The sequence below is a fragment of the Cavia porcellus genome, unplaced genomic scaffold, assembly GCF_034190915.1.
Source record: "Cavia porcellus strain 051 isolate PalLab524CR breed Dunkin Hartley unplaced genomic scaffold, mCavPor4.1 scaffold_31, whole genome shotgun sequence".
Taxonomy (NCBI): Eukaryota; Metazoa; Chordata; class Mammalia; order Rodentia; family Caviidae; genus Cavia; species Cavia porcellus.
This window is the reverse complement of record NW_026947514.1, coordinates 34,850,734-34,866,135: the sequence shown is the minus strand read 5'-3', so window position 1 is coordinate 34,866,135 and position 15,402 is coordinate 34,850,734. Positions and strand designations below refer to the sequence as shown.

General features: G+C 34.3%; 1 protein-coding gene across 23 annotated transcripts in view; it reads left to right on the top strand.

Moving 5' to 3' along the window:
• Gphn (gephyrin) overlaps positions 1-15,402 on the top strand; it is a 531,921-nt gene that overhangs the window by 26,631 nt on the left and 489,888 nt on the right. For 12 of the 23 annotated variants that reach the window (XM_063241463.1, XM_063241475.1, XM_063241471.1 and 9 more), the window contains exon 2: positions 12,745-12,908. The exons of the other annotated variants lie outside the window; for them this stretch is intronic. In XM_063241463.1, the coding sequence (XP_063097533.1) occupies positions 12,788-12,908 (121 nt within the window). In that variant the 5' untranslated portion in view covers positions 12,745-12,787. The remainder of the gene's footprint in view (positions 1-12,744; positions 12,909-15,402) is intronic. 23 annotated transcript variants of the gene reach the window in all.

Sequence of the window (15,402 nt, the reverse complement as noted above, 5' to 3'; positions counted from 1 at the left end):
ATTTTAAAGTAAAGGCTTTCAATTTTTGGCCATTTAGTATGATACTGGCTGTTGGTTTGTTGTAGACGGCCTTTATTATATTGAGGTAAAGACCATCTATTCCAATTTTCTGTAAAGTTCTTATCATGCATGAATATTGGACCTTATCGAAGGCTTGGAAATGATCATGTGATTCTTACTTTTGGCTTTATTGATATGGTGGATTACATTTATTGATTAACGTATGTTGAACCATCCCTGCATGCCTGGGATGAATCCCACTTGGTCATGGTGTGTAATCTTCTTGATGATTTGCTGCATCTTATTTACCAATATTTTATTGAGGATTTTTGCATCTGTGTTCATTAGGGAGATTGGTCTGTAGTTCTCATTTTCAGTTGGGTCTTTCTCAGGTTTTGGTACTAGAGTATTTGCCTCCAGAAATGACTTGGGAAGGATTGCTTCCCTTTCAATTTCATTGAAGAGTTTGAGGAGTGTCGGTATTAGGTCTTCTTTGTGTTTCTTGTAGAATTCTGCAGTGAATCCGTCTGGGCCTGGGCTCTTCTTTGTAGGTAAGGAATTGATTACATGTTCAATTTCATTGATAGAGATTGGGTTATTCAGCAGTTTTACATCCTCTTGATCTAGCTTTGGTACTTCATATGTTCATAAGAATCTGTCTATTTCTTCTGTATTATCAAACCTTTGAGAGTAGTGGTTTTCGAAATAGATGTTGATGATCTGTATTTCTATTGAGTCTGTAGTGACTTCACCTTTTTCATTTCTTATTGCATGAATTTGAGCTCTTTCTTCCCTTTTTAAAATAAGGTTGGCTAGGGGCTTATCAATTTTATTTATTCTTTCAAAGAACCAACTTTTTGATTCGTTGATTCTTTGGATTGTTTTCTTAGTCTCTATTGCGTTGATTTCTGCTCTGATTTTTATAATTTCCTGTCTTCTTTTGGCTTTGGGCTTGACTTGCTCTTCTTTTTCTAGCTGTTTGATGTGTAGCATCATGTTGTTTATTTGTATTTGTTTTGTTTTCCTGATGTGGGAACTCAGTGCAATAAATTTTTCTCTGAGGACGGCTTTCATTGCATCCCTTAGATTCCGGTAAGTTGTTTCTCTATTTTCATTTGTTTGTAGGTATTGCTTAATTTCTTTTTCAATTTCCTCTGTGACCCACTGATTACTCAAGAGTGTGTTATTCAGTTTCCATGTGTTTGTGGGATTTTTGTAGTATCTTTTTTCATTAATTACTAATTTCATAGCGCTATGGTCCAATAGCATGCAAGGGATAATTTCAACTCTTTTGCATTTATTTAAATATGTTCAATGAGTTAATATATGGTCTATTTTAGAGAATGACCCATGTACTGCTGAGAAGAATGTGTATTCTGTTGTTGTTGGGTGGAATACTCTGTATGTCTATTAAGTCCATTTGTTCACAGGTGCAATTCAGTTCTTTTATTTCTTTGTTGATTTTCTGTTTGGTTGATCTGGCCATTGGTGTCAATGGTGTGTTAAGATCTCCTGTCAGAATTGTGTTACTGCTGATTTGGTTTTTCATTTGTTAGTACTTGTTTTATATAACTGGCTGCTCTGGAGTTTGGTGCATATATATTTAAGATAGTTATCTCTTCCTCTTGGAGTTTTCCCCTAACCAGTATGTAGTGACCTTCTTTATGCTTTCTGATCATTATTGGCTTGAAGTTGACTTTGTCTGCAAACAGAATAGCTACCCCTGCTTTTTTTTGGGTTCCTGTTGCATGAAGTATTGTTTTTCATCCTTTGACTTTCTGTCTGTAAGTATCTTTTTGAGTTAGGTGGGTTTCTTGTAGACAGCTTGTGGTTGGATTTTGGTTCTTGATCCATTCTGCCAGTCTATTTCTTTTAATTGGTGTATTGAGACCATTTACATTGATAGTAAGAACTGTTATATATTGGTTTATTGTTGACATATTATCTTTCTGCTGTTGCATGTTTATCTTTCTGCTCTTTTCAAGTGTCTGCTTTGTTTAGTGGTTTTTTCCTAAATGTATCTAGGCTGTCTTTCAGTATTCTTTGCAGGGTTGGCTTGGTGATCATGAAATTTTTCAGCTGATCTTTGTCATGGAAGTATCTTATTTCTCCCATCGAATTTGAAGGACAGTTTTGCAGGGTACATCAGCCTAGGTTGGAAATCATTTTCGTTTAGGATCTGAAATACATCACTCCATGCTCTTCTTGACTTTATTGTTTGTGCTGAGAAGTCTGCTGTAATTCTGATAGGTTTTCCTTTATAGGTCATCTGTCTTTTCTCTCTGACAGTCTTTAATATTCTATTCTTTTGTTCAATTTCTGGGATGGTCATTATTATATGTCTGGGTGTAGATTTATTTTGGTTATGACTATTTGGAGTTCTATATGCTTCATTGATCTTGAAATCAGTTTCCAATCTCATGTTTGGGAAATTTTCAGCTGTTTACTTCTCTGAATATCCTCTTGTCATCCTTTATGTTGTCCCCTTCTTTTTCATTTATCCCTATCAACCTTATGTTGTTTCTCTTTGCGTCATCCTGTAGGTGTTGAATTGTTATTTCCTGATTTCTTGTTATTTTTAAAAGATCTTTTCTTTCCTGCTTACTGGTTGCAATCTTGTCTTCGAGGTCTGAGATTCTATCTTCACATTCATTGAGGTGGTTTTTACAACTTTCAATGGAGTTTTTGATTTCCTGTATATCTCTTTGCATCTGTTTTAAGTATTCTGTTTGTTTCTTACATTGTTCATCCAGGGATTCTATCCTTTTGTTTAGTTCTTCCAGTTTTTTAACTGCATCTTCTTTAGCTATGTTTATCATCTGCTTCGTTTCTTTTATCAATTCTTCTTTCATCTGAGAGATTATTTCTAGTTTGAATTCCTTTGAGGCTTCCCATACTTGCCTCTTTATTTCAGTTACCATTATTTCAGGTATTTCAGTCATGTGGCATGTGTTTTCTTCTATGCACATGGCTCCTGGGCTTTCTTGGGATGGGCTGGATGTTTGAGATTGCATTTTGGTCTTTCATTTTGTCATTTTCCTGTATTTTGGAGCTTCAAGTGTTGTTCCAGGTGTGGGAGAGTGGTCTGCCAGCCCTGGATGGGGTTCCCTGCGAAGGCCCCACTCACTGGACCCAGCAGGAAACCATGGCCTGGTCCTCAGGCCAGGAAGAGTGTCTCCTCAGGCTGGGCGGGATTCCCAGCCGCCGCTGCTACAGTCTCTGATATGGTCTGGTCCCCGATCTAGTGGGGAGCCAGCCTGGTCCCCAGGTCAGGGAGAAAGTTCCCGCAGGGTGGGCGGAGCTCCCAGCTGCTGCTGTTACACTCACCAGTCCGCCCTGGTCTCTGGTTTTTAGTACTATGTTTTGGAAAAATAAAATAATAATCTTCCATTCCTCACTGACTTATTGAGTACTTTTGATATAAATCAGATAGTTCTGTTCCTGCAGTATAAGTGCAAAAAATAGACAAATAGACCAAGTATTCTCTTCTGTTGGTCTATTTTTGTGCCAATGTTGCCTTTTTATTTTTATTCTTTGGTATTAGAACTGAAACCCAGAGCTCTGTATACTATTGAACTACCCCTGTAATCCCTCTCCTATCATAATTACTATGGCTTTATATTCAGTCTTGATATTTGGTAGTATAAGTTCTAATTTTTTCATCCTCAACATTTGTGGGGGCCTATCCTCCATTTTTTGTATTTCCACATGTATTTAGAATCATATTTCAGTTAAAAATAGTATTGCTATTATGTTTGAATTTAATTTTAAAAAATTATTGAATTGAAGCTATAGGTCAATGCAAAGAGAATTGACATCTTAACAATATAGTCTTAAGTCCATAAACATGGGTACATTTAGTTGGATTGTTACTTTCTCAGCAGTGTTTTATGGTTTACAATATAGAGGTCTTACACATTTTTTAAAAAGGTATGGCTAGATATTTGATGAACTATATCAATGATATTGATACTGTTCTAAGTTCATCTTGGAATTATTTCATATTACTACATAGAAATATTATTTATTTTTGTATCTTGATCTGATGGATGCCAGTCTTGCAAAATTTGCTAATTTTTAATATTTAAATAATTTATGGATGCCAGGGATGTAACTCAGAGGCACAGTGCCTGCCTGGCAAGCACAAGGCCGTGAATTTGATTCCTGGTTTAGAAAAAAAAAAACTTTATGGATTCTTCTATATTCCCTGTATGTGATCACATCATCCAAAAAGAATTTTCGTTACACTTTTTCAACATTTATTATTATTTGTTTTTTCTAGTTACAATAGCCAAGAATTGCACAAGGTTTGTTATCCTCCCAAAAGGAATTGGGAAATCTTAAATTTTTCTCTCTGTATTCCAAGTGTGTTTTATGGTGATACATTTCAAGTGTACTCAAAAAGATTAGTTATTTTGTAATTATTGGTGCTAGTGTTTGGTGTCAGCAAGGACAGATTGGTTAATCCTGTTCAAATCTTCAAATGATTGATTTTTTTTTTCTATCAATTGTGAATATTTTTCTTTTTAGCTTTTTCAGTTTTCCTTTCATGTACTTTGAAGCTCTTACTGGGTAATACACATTGAAGAGTGTTTATAATTTATGATTGAAGTATGATTTTGCCCTATGAAATAACCATTATTTCCAGTAGTACTTCTTGCCTTGAAGTCTACTTTGAACTTCTATTATTATATCATTGTACCTTTCTTTCTTTTTTATATTATACTTTTATTCTCATCAATACTTACTTTTTTTCCCTTTTAGTTCAACCTGTATGTATTCTTGTATTGAAGATTTATCTCCCGAAATGCCATATAGTTTGAATGATCTAGTTATACTTTGTCAGCATTTATAATTCTTTTTCCTAGTTACAATAGCCATGTTTTTATTTGTCTAGTTAAATTTTTGTGTTTTAAGTGGGATGTTTATTTTGTTTACATTTACTGTAACTACTAATATAGTTGAGTACAACTCTTTTTTTTTTTTTTTTGTCTTTTTCGTTTTTATCGGTACCAGGTATCGAACTCACGACTGCCTGCTTGCAAGGCAGGCGCTTATGCCGCTGAGCTAAACCCCCAGCCTCGAGTACAACTCTTTCATCTCACTATTTCTTTTTGCTTTGTCTCATCTGTTTTTTTTAAAATCCTGCATCCTGCCTGTTTTTTTTATTTTTCAGGGTTTTAAAAATTTCATGTTTATTCATTAACTTTTCAGTTCGTATTTATTCTTCTGTAATTATAATTTTTTGTTATCCTGTAGATTTTAATAAATACCAATGACTTCTTATTGTGTCTTAAATTAATATTTTTATCACTTCCCAAACAATGCAAAACCCAGCAATTTAACTTGATTTATTTTCTTCTTTCCTTTGTGCTATTTTTACATATGTTACACTTTGGTATAAGATAAAAATAACTTATTTTGGGTAAATAATCAATTTTTTTAATCCACCCACAGACATACCCTTTCCAGTATTCTTTATTTTTATAATTGTTTGTTACCATCTGAAATAATTTTCCTTTAGTCTGAGGAATTGTTAAAAATATTTTTGAAGTGTCAGTCTGCTGGAGGCAAATTTTTTTAGCTTTTTGTTTGTGTGAAAAACAAACTTTTTTAAAAAGCAGTATTCTTTTGGAAAGAAATCTTCCAGGTATAGAATTGTGGTTTGGAATTCTGGGTTGGCATCTTTTATTCTTTTTATTATTATTATTTTTTTGTTTTGTCGTTTTCCTTTTTATCGGTACCAGGGATCGAACTCACGACTGCCTGCTTGCAAGGCAGGCGCGTATGCTGCGGAGCTAAATCCCCAGACTCCATCTTTTATTCTTTTAACACTAAAAATACTGTATGTAATTCCTGTTTTCTCAATGCCATATTTTCTGGTGAAAAGTTAGGTATCAGACTTAATGCTCTTCTAAAGGAGTAAGTGTGTTTTGGCTGCTTTTAAGTTTTTTTTTTGTTTTTTGTTTTTATAATGATGTGATAATATAGTGTCCAGGCATAATTTTCTTTGCATTTATCCTTTTTGTTTTTTGCTGGGTTGATGGTTTTCACCAAGGTTGGAAATTTTTTTCTTTTTTATCTTTAAATTTTATTTTTATCATAATCTGTTTCTCCTTTACTCAGTTTTGTTAGATGTTTTGGCCAGGTACTACGTACTCTTGTTTTCTTTCTGTTCTTTTCTCTCTGGTTCAGTTGAGTATTTTCAGTTGCTCTTTTTCTCTATTCTTTTCTATCTGTTGTTCAATTGAGTATTTTCTATTTTTCATACTTACTAGTTTTTCTGTTTTGTAAGCATAATATTGTCCATTCATACAATTTAGTTTTTGTATCTTTAAATTCTAGGAAGTCCAATTCTTTTTAACTGACTCCCTTTTTGTTGATTATCTTTATCCTTCCATAAATTTTCTTTTTTTTGTTTTCATTAGCATATAAAAATTGCTGATTTAAAGCTCTTATTTCCTAATTTCATTATCTGCATCATCCTTGAGTTTGCTTCTATTTTTTGCTTTATATCTTGATTCTAACTCGTGTTTTTTTGTCACACATTTTTTTTAAGATTATATGTTAAACAAAATATATAATGTGACTATAGAGGCTGAAGATCTCTTCCAGCAAGTAATGATTCCCCTTTTAACCATTAGGCCAGTTGGGTAAAATAAATGTACCTTCATTATAATTAGAAGTTGATTTGGGTTTTATTAGAATCAGTCTTTATTGCAGTTTTAGTAAATTTAGTAACTTTAGTAGATTACACAGGTTCGTCTTACTTGACCTATTAGGTTTTTGAACAAAAAACTGTCAGATTTCTTTACATTCCTGAAACGTGTGTAAGTCTCAGTTTTTTGGAGGTTTTGAGATTAGTTCGTTGTTCTCTTGGTCACACTTAAGTTGGATACCTGTAGTGTATTTGTGTTTAAGTCCCCTTTCTCTAGTAAGATTTTCTTTTCTACCACTATGAGACTGAAGGAGATTTCACTCTGCTGTGTCTTTCATTCTGAAATGCAGTCTTACAGCTTTCATTTAGAATGCAATATCTGTTCTTTAGTCTTGTATTTAGGTATTTCTAGTTTGCAGACTACGGCTAAAGAGCTCAGTTACTTTATATTTTGAGCCATAGGATCTTTCTGCCTAGGGCTTATCTCAAATTTCAATCTATGCCCAGAATGTTTAAATGCTCATAGGAAAGAAAGTGGTAGGTAAGTAATACATAGTGTTTGAATTTTAGTTCATTTCATATTACTTCATAAACATTCTAATGCCTTAAAAATGTGACTGCAATTCATTTTTTTCCCTAGTTTTTGAAGTATTATAGTAACTCTTGTCCTGGTGAATTTTATGTTTTTCTAATTTTAAAGTAATAAATGCCATATTAACTTTTGCTGTTATGCTGCATAACAGATGACCTCAATATTTCAGCAGCTTGTAACAATAGCTTATTTTCTGCTCTTGCCACATGTTAGTTGAAGATTGGCAATAGCTGTGCTGTTGCTCTACATATCTTCTAATTCTGAGATCCAGGCCGAAGAACAGCTCCTATTTGGGCCACACTGTTCTTTTAAAAGGAAAGGGGGGAGGGAAGTTTGGCAGAAACACACAGCTGCTTTTAAAACTTCTGCTTGGATGTTTGTTTACATGTCACTGGCCAAAGCAAATTGGTAGCCAAAGCCAAAGTTAGCGAGGCAGGAATGTTTATGCCTACAGGAATATTGTAAGTTATATAGGAAGAGGTAGGAGTGATTACCTTTTTGAAGGAAAGTTGATTTAATAATTGCAAATTGTAATGAAATCTACCACACATACCAACTGAAAATGGATTAAATACAGATATATACAGGTACAGGGTTTTATATTCTGCCATCCAGGATAATTAGTAATGATATACACTTAAGGATATTGAGGATAGATACCTTGTGTTAACTTACAGAAGAATAGTCTTGACAGAAATTATGAATAAGACTTTTGTTTTTTTAATCATTTATTTATAAAAACAACAGAATCCTCAAACTGGGTACATTTAGTTCTTTTGCCAGGTAGTCCTAGACTTACTACAATGGTCAATTTACAGTCTGTTGTGGTTAGGAGTTGAGAAGAGAACAATTAGAATCAGGACATGGAGTTTATAATATTGTTTTATGATGGTCACCCAGAGTTAACAGAAGAAACTGTCCACAACACTAAAGATAGAATATTTAGCCAAGGGCCTGAATCCCACAACAGTGTCCCACATGAGTCCAGATGAAGACCCAGAACTCGTGACAGTGCCTCCCACAAGTCCAACTGGAGGTCGAGAGCCCACAAGGACTCACACCAGTTTCTATTACGGATTCATGCTGAGAAGGCCAAAAGGTCAGCAGTGGAAGCCAGAAAGTCTGTGCCAGCAGGGTGAAGGAGATGTGCTAGTAGGTTGAGGGCTCTACCCTGGAGCTGTGAAGTCACACTCACAACAAAGACCAGGGCTGTCCTGAAAAGCACTACAGCCATCCTCCGCGACATGGAGGCCCTGAGCTCCTCTGACGACAAGCACAGTCAAGTACAAGCCAGGAAGCCAGTATGACTAGTTCATCCTGGAGAGCAAGCGGCACACATCTTTCCCTCCGGAGCCAGGAAACAATGCTCGATGTGAGGACCAGAGCTTCTCCAGGAGAACCAGGGGCTCAAACAGCAACACGTAGGAGAACCCACAATGCCTCAGTACACCTCAACACCATAACTTCTCCTTCTCCAAGTCTCTTTTTATGCTGGCAACCTTCCTCAGATGAAATATCTATGCTCAGGAACATGCTGACTCAATTCTGCTGGCATTAAGTTGACCACTAGTTTTTATGGTATAAAAGGTATAAAATACCTTTACCAAAATTGGTTCTGATCCATGGTATGTCTATATCATTACTTTCTGTTTTCTGAGAGGAAATAAAATCAGAATCCTGAGATTTTGTGAGTGATATATATATACTTTTAAGGGTAAGGGTGCTAGAACTAATAAAAGTCAATAAAAATTATTATTATTATTGAATTGTTGAGTTGTTGTGATTTGAGCCTAGGACCTTGCACATACCTGGCAAGTACTATACCACTGAGCTACATTCCTTAGTCCTATACTACATTTTTGGTATTTGTTCATTTGTTGATGGACACACAGGATGATTCTGTGTCTTGGCTGTTACAGTGCTGCAATAAATGTAGGAGTGCTTATTTCATTTCCTTTGGATATAAACACCATAGTAGAATTGCTGTATCACATCATGGTTCTGCTTCTAAGTTTTTGAGGAACCTTCACACTGTTTTCCATAGTTAGTCCACTAATTTACATTCCTACCAACAGTGGCCAAGAATTCCTGCTTCTGCATGCTCTCCATCATTATTTATTTTTTTGGTCTTTTTACTTTGATGGTACTGAAGGTTAAACCCAGGGCCTCGTACATGGTAGGCAAGTGCCCCACCACTGAGTTGCACATCCCCAGCCTTTTTTATTTTTCATTTTGAGTCAGGGTCTCCCTAAATTACTCAAGCTGGTCTTGAATTTGTGATTATCTGGCCTCAGTCCCCTCAGTAGCTGTGATTACTCAAGTATGCTGGGTTTTTTGGTTTTTTTTTTTTTTTTTTGGTCTTTTTGATAATGGCATTCTAATTGTGAAGAGATGATTCAAGGGTTGATCTAAATATACAGTTAATACTTAAAAATTATTACAGTACAAGATACATTGCCATTAATTCCCCTCAAAATAATATCCTACTCTTTGCTTACACATTTATCTCATTATTCGTGCCACTTTCTGAAGTAGTTCTGGAAGTGCTCTTTGGTGTTTTTGTGATCATATGATTGAAAATATGGCGAATGCCATAGCTGAAAGCCAACCAATGACAAGACTGGTTTGTAAACATTACAGTGTGACCTCATCTACCTTATTCACCAGATCTGGCACTGCAATTTCTGGCTCTTCTACAAAATCACTATGACCATAAAAGATAGATATTTGAATTAATCTATAAGGCAGTCAGGTGAGAGCAACTAAAAACATGAAGGGGGACTTTAATATCTATTTCAAAATGTGGCAAGAGTGATGAAACAAGTGTATTTAAAGGATAATGGTATTTTGGTGATTAATGACAGTGTATCTTTTACTGTGATACATTTAGAAGAAAACCTAAATATTCACCATGTTTTTAGCATATCTCATATTTCATTGTTTTGATTTCTGCTTCTCTGATTGGTTACACTGAGCATTTTTTCATATACTTCACCATTTGAATAACTTCTTTTGATTAGTATTTACTTGACCATTTTTCCATTTTAAAACCAGTTTTTCTTTGCTGTTAAATTCTTATACATTAAGGATATCAGTACTTTGTTGGATAGTTTGTGCTTATTTTTTCTTGTTCTTTAGTTGGTTGATTGTTCCTTTTGCTGTGCTTTTTAGTTTCATCCATTTGTCATATTTTGCTTTTATTGTTTATGATTTTGGGGTCATAAGCCAAAAATACCTTTGCACAATCTCTTGAAGTATGTTCTCTGTTTTTTTCTAGCAGTTTTCACTCTTGCATTCAGATCTTTGATGCATTTTGAGTTGTCAAATAGGGGTCAAATTTTATTCTTTTGCATATGGATTTCTAGTTGTCTCTGTTCAAATTATTGAAGAGATTATGTTTCTCTGATGTATGTTCTTGGTACCCTTGTAAAAAATCAGTTGGCTGTAAATATGTAGACTTATCTCAGTGTTCCCATTTTGTTCTGTTGGTCTCCATGTCTCTTTTAATGCCAGTATAATTCTTTAAGCTTTTGTCTATTTCACCTTCAGTTTTGAAGGAATACTGTAGCTGAATACTAAATTCTAGTTTGAGACTGTTTGCTGTTGTTTTCTGATCTCCAACAAGAAGTTCATAGTCATTCTTAGCCTAATGTTTCTTTTACATGTTGTATCCTTTTTTTCTTTTTGCCGTTTTTCAGGCTGCTTTCAATTTTTTTTTAGTTTATTTTAACTGTGATATAAGTGGATGTGGTTATCTTTATATGTATCCTGCTTGGGGTTGGCTAAACATACAAAGTATTTGAAAACTTTCTGGGTATCATTTTTCAGATATTTATATTATATATCCATCCATATATATATATATATATTTTTTTTTTTTTTCAGGTATCTGAAGTTGTCTCACAGGCCTCTGAAACATTATTCATTATTCATTAGTCCTCTCAGAGAGGTTTTCTACTTTACTTTTTCTACCATCTCTGACCTACTGTTAAGACCCACAAGAAAGGTTTTAATTTCAGTTATTGTGCTTTTAAATTCTAGAACTGTCATTTGGTTCTTTTTATGATTTCCATTTTGTTTATTTATGAGTGAATCTAAAATGTTGATTTTTAAATGCAATAATTTCTTTCTTCATTTTTAATTTCATCAAAAAATACCTCATCTTGATTATGAAAAGAGTCTAGATATAATGTAGTATAAATTGTAAGTGATTACTCATGTAAAATTTTGCATTTTGGGGATGTTTTTCTTTGTTTACATTTTTGGATTTTTTAAAAACTTTTTTGAACATTCTGTGGATTTTTGTGTTTCATACCTACATGATGTTATAATGGGTATGTGATTAAGCACAGAGAAAGGCAAAGACACAAGGTAAAGGGTAGATTCTATAAAACAGTCATTATAACAAATAGGATTATGGCCTTCATATAGTCTTAAATTTGGTATAGCTTGCTATAGATTTTTGGGTTTTTTAGCGGTGCTTTGCTCTTTTATTGTCAGTTATATTGTTAAGAATCATAGACTTTTAGGACTTGAAAAAACTTAAGAAATGAACCTGGGAGCTTTATTTTCATTCCATTAAAATGTATATGGTAGGCTTTCATGGACATTTGAGTTGAATAGCTAGATGATAGCTACTTCTAATATAGATTGTTAGGCCAAATGTAGTACAGCATATCTCTCAGCCACTATATGACAGATTATTTTAGTGTATGACTTTAGAATATTAGAAAAAAGTGGATTCATAATTTTTAGAATAAGTAAGTCACTAGATTATAAACAGAAAACAGTTCCCTTAACTTAAAATAAATCTCCCCAAAACAAAAGATGATAGCAAAATCACTTCATGTTTCTTTATTGTGTCAATTACAGAAAAAATGTCTCTAGCAGATTCTGAACATATGGTAGATTAAATAGAATGATATATTACACAGATAGTATATCAACTACATGAATAATCAACTGTGTGAATATCACTTATTTAGGCACACGTTTGCCTAAATTGTATTGTTTTTGTATTACTTTTCATTTAATCTTTTGATTTGTATTACTGAATAACAATTTTAATCTTCTTTTGTTTCTCTTGTCTGGCAACAGACTTGAGGGTTAGTGGCACAGACTTGAGGGTCAGTGGCGCAGACTCGGAGATGAGGAAACAACTCCACAAACACATTCAACCACTTATCTTTTTGGTGTAGGTGTATGCACCGAGAATCAAACTCAGAACCTTGCACTTGCCGTTAGCACTTGTTCAGTCTATTTCTAGAAATATAATGAAGGGTGGTGGTGATAGTGGAAATCCTTGTCTTGTTCTTTTTTGGGGGGGGTACTGGGAATCAAACTCAAGACCGCATCCTTGAAAGGCAGGTGCTTATGCCGCTGAGCTAAATCTCTGGCCCACCTTGTCTTGTTCTTGATTTTAGAATGAGAGTATAGAGATTCCTCATAAAACAAGGACTAGAGGTCCTGTTTGACCCAGCTATTTTCCTTTTAGGTATCTGCCTGAAAGAATTAAAAGCATCATACCTCAGTGATATATGCACACCTATGGTTATAGCAGCCAATTTGTAAATCTTGGAAACTCCAAATGCCTATCAGCTGGTGAATGGATAAAGAAGATGTGTGTGTGTTTAACACAGTGGAGTACTACCCAAAAGGGTAAGCTGGAGACATTTCTAGGTAAATGGATAGACCTTGAAACCATACTCTGAAGTGAAATGAATCAGACACATGTTTTTCTGGTGTGAGAAACTAAAAGTGTAAATAAGAGCCAAAATATATAATAGGTACTGTGAAATAGGAAGAGATTTTCTTTTTTTTTTTTGTCTTTTTCCTTTTTATCGGTACAAGGGATCAAACTCCCGACTGCCTGCTTGCAAGGCAGGCGCTTGTGCCGCTGAGCTAAATCCCCAGCCCCCATAGGAAGAGATTTTTCAAATGGGAAGGGAGAAGGTGAGCAAGGTAGGAAAAAAAAAAACAGGAAGGATAAAATAAAGCAAAGGTTTTGTAAATAAAGAGCGTAACAGGAGCTGTAGGAAGAAAAGGACAGTGGGAGAAGAGCTATATTATGTACAAGTACAAATCCCTATAATGAATGTGCTCATTATATATCTAAAATGTACTAATTAATTTAAAAAATAAACTTGATATAAGGAAAAATGTAAAACTAACCATATTACCTAATTATAATGGAATAAAATGGTATACAATAGTAATCCCTTAAAATGTATTATAGTTAGAAGTTAAAATATACATTACTCATACAAATGTGGACATCATTAAACATAAAGTAGCTAAACAAAAATACTGCGTAAAAAATAGATTGCTCAGGGTTTGATAGTTACCACCAAATGTCATGGTTAAGTTTCAGAATATACCCAGACAAAAACCTCTGAAGTAGAACTGTTATCTACCAAATTTGGGATTTCTTTTGGGTCTTCTTGAATGAGCAGTAACTTACCTGTTAATGAACTGGTAGCAACTAACACATTTTTATATGCTGAGAAATTTACATTGTTGTGAGCTTTTTAAAAACTCCACTCAGTGATTTCCTTTTATTTTGGCTTTCAGTCATGTCTGCTTTGTATTTATTACATAAGCATTTAATCGTATGTATCTTGCTCTACTGGATTTCATAGTTCTTAAGTATGAGATCCATCTTTTATATAGTTATTTCCAGTTTAAGTTAGTATGTTATTATTCATGTGGTTGATGGTTAACAACTATTGAATGAAGTCATGTTTGACACTTTGTTAATCTTTGGTAAACCTAGATATTCTAAAGAGTCTAAGGTACAAAAGAATACATGGAAGGTAAGCAAGCTTGTTGGTAAAGAAATGAGAGTGACAGCTATTCGAACCAGGGATCGTGGTACATGCTTGTTTTTCATGCACTCTGGGAAGCTGAGGCTGGAAGATCACAAGTTTAAGGCCAGCCAGAGCAATTTAGTAACTTAGTATGATCTTATTTCAAAATAAAAAGTAGAAAAAAGACAGATATTGAGATCAGTGAGAAAGCTCTGAGTTCAATCCTAGCACTGCATTAAAAACTAACAGGCAAACAGCTATGAGACATAAACTGCCTTCACTTGAACTAGCTGTTTTATGTTATACAAAATTGAAATGTATTTGAAATTTTATACTTGATAAAACAAGAATGACATTTTGACATTACATATTTACATACCTATATAGTGAATCATCTTAGTGCTCTTTTTTGAGAATTCATTTTAGGTTTCGTTAGGGCTAACCTGCCCAACTTATTTTTGTTCATTTTCCAAACTAGAGCTCATAGCCTGAGATCCAGGCCCCATCTGAGATGTTTAAATTAAAATCCAGGGTGTTTTAGAAAGGTTGCTTTAATTTAACAAGAATTGACTATGAAATCTCTGCTCAGATCTTCGGCTTCCTGGGGACAGTTTTCTGTTGGCATTCTTGGAGTTTTTCCCTGTGCATTTATGTTTTAGAAATTAGTCAACAAATTGAGGGAGTGTCTTTCTTTTTTTTTTCCCTTTTCTTTTTGTTACTGGGGGATTAACTCAGGACCTCATGCCTGGCAGGCTCTTGTGCCACTGAGCTAAACCCTCAGGGAGTTTCTTTGTAGATTTTCTCTGCATTTCCTTTAAAGGAATAGGTCCAAGCATAGTTTGACAATAATTTTGTGTGTCTCACCCCCCCCCCCGTCTTCTTTCCAGAGAATATAATTGGTAATGGTATGCTAGTTCAAGGGTTCTCTTCTAGAACTAGAGAAAACTTACTTTCTGTTGCCATTGCTTGTTTCTGTACAAAGAAGCTCACAAGGTTGTGGCTTTAGCATTTAACAATTTTCATTTTTTATTTCATTTCTAAAGTGCAGAATGAGAGTAAGGGAAATATATAAAAATAACATTGAGTAAAGTTGACTTTTTGGGTACAGTTTTATGAACTTAATCTGTACATAGGTCCATGTAACCATAACCGTTATCAGTATACAAAACAATTCCCTCATCCTGATAACCTTGCTTGGATTATTTCTGTAGTCACACTCTTCACCCACCCATAACTTTAGGCAATTATTGATTTGTTCTTTATCATTTTCAGTTTCATTTTTTCAAGAATGTCATTAGTAGAGTCATAGTGTTTAGCTTTTTGATTAATGTTCTTTTTTCATTTGG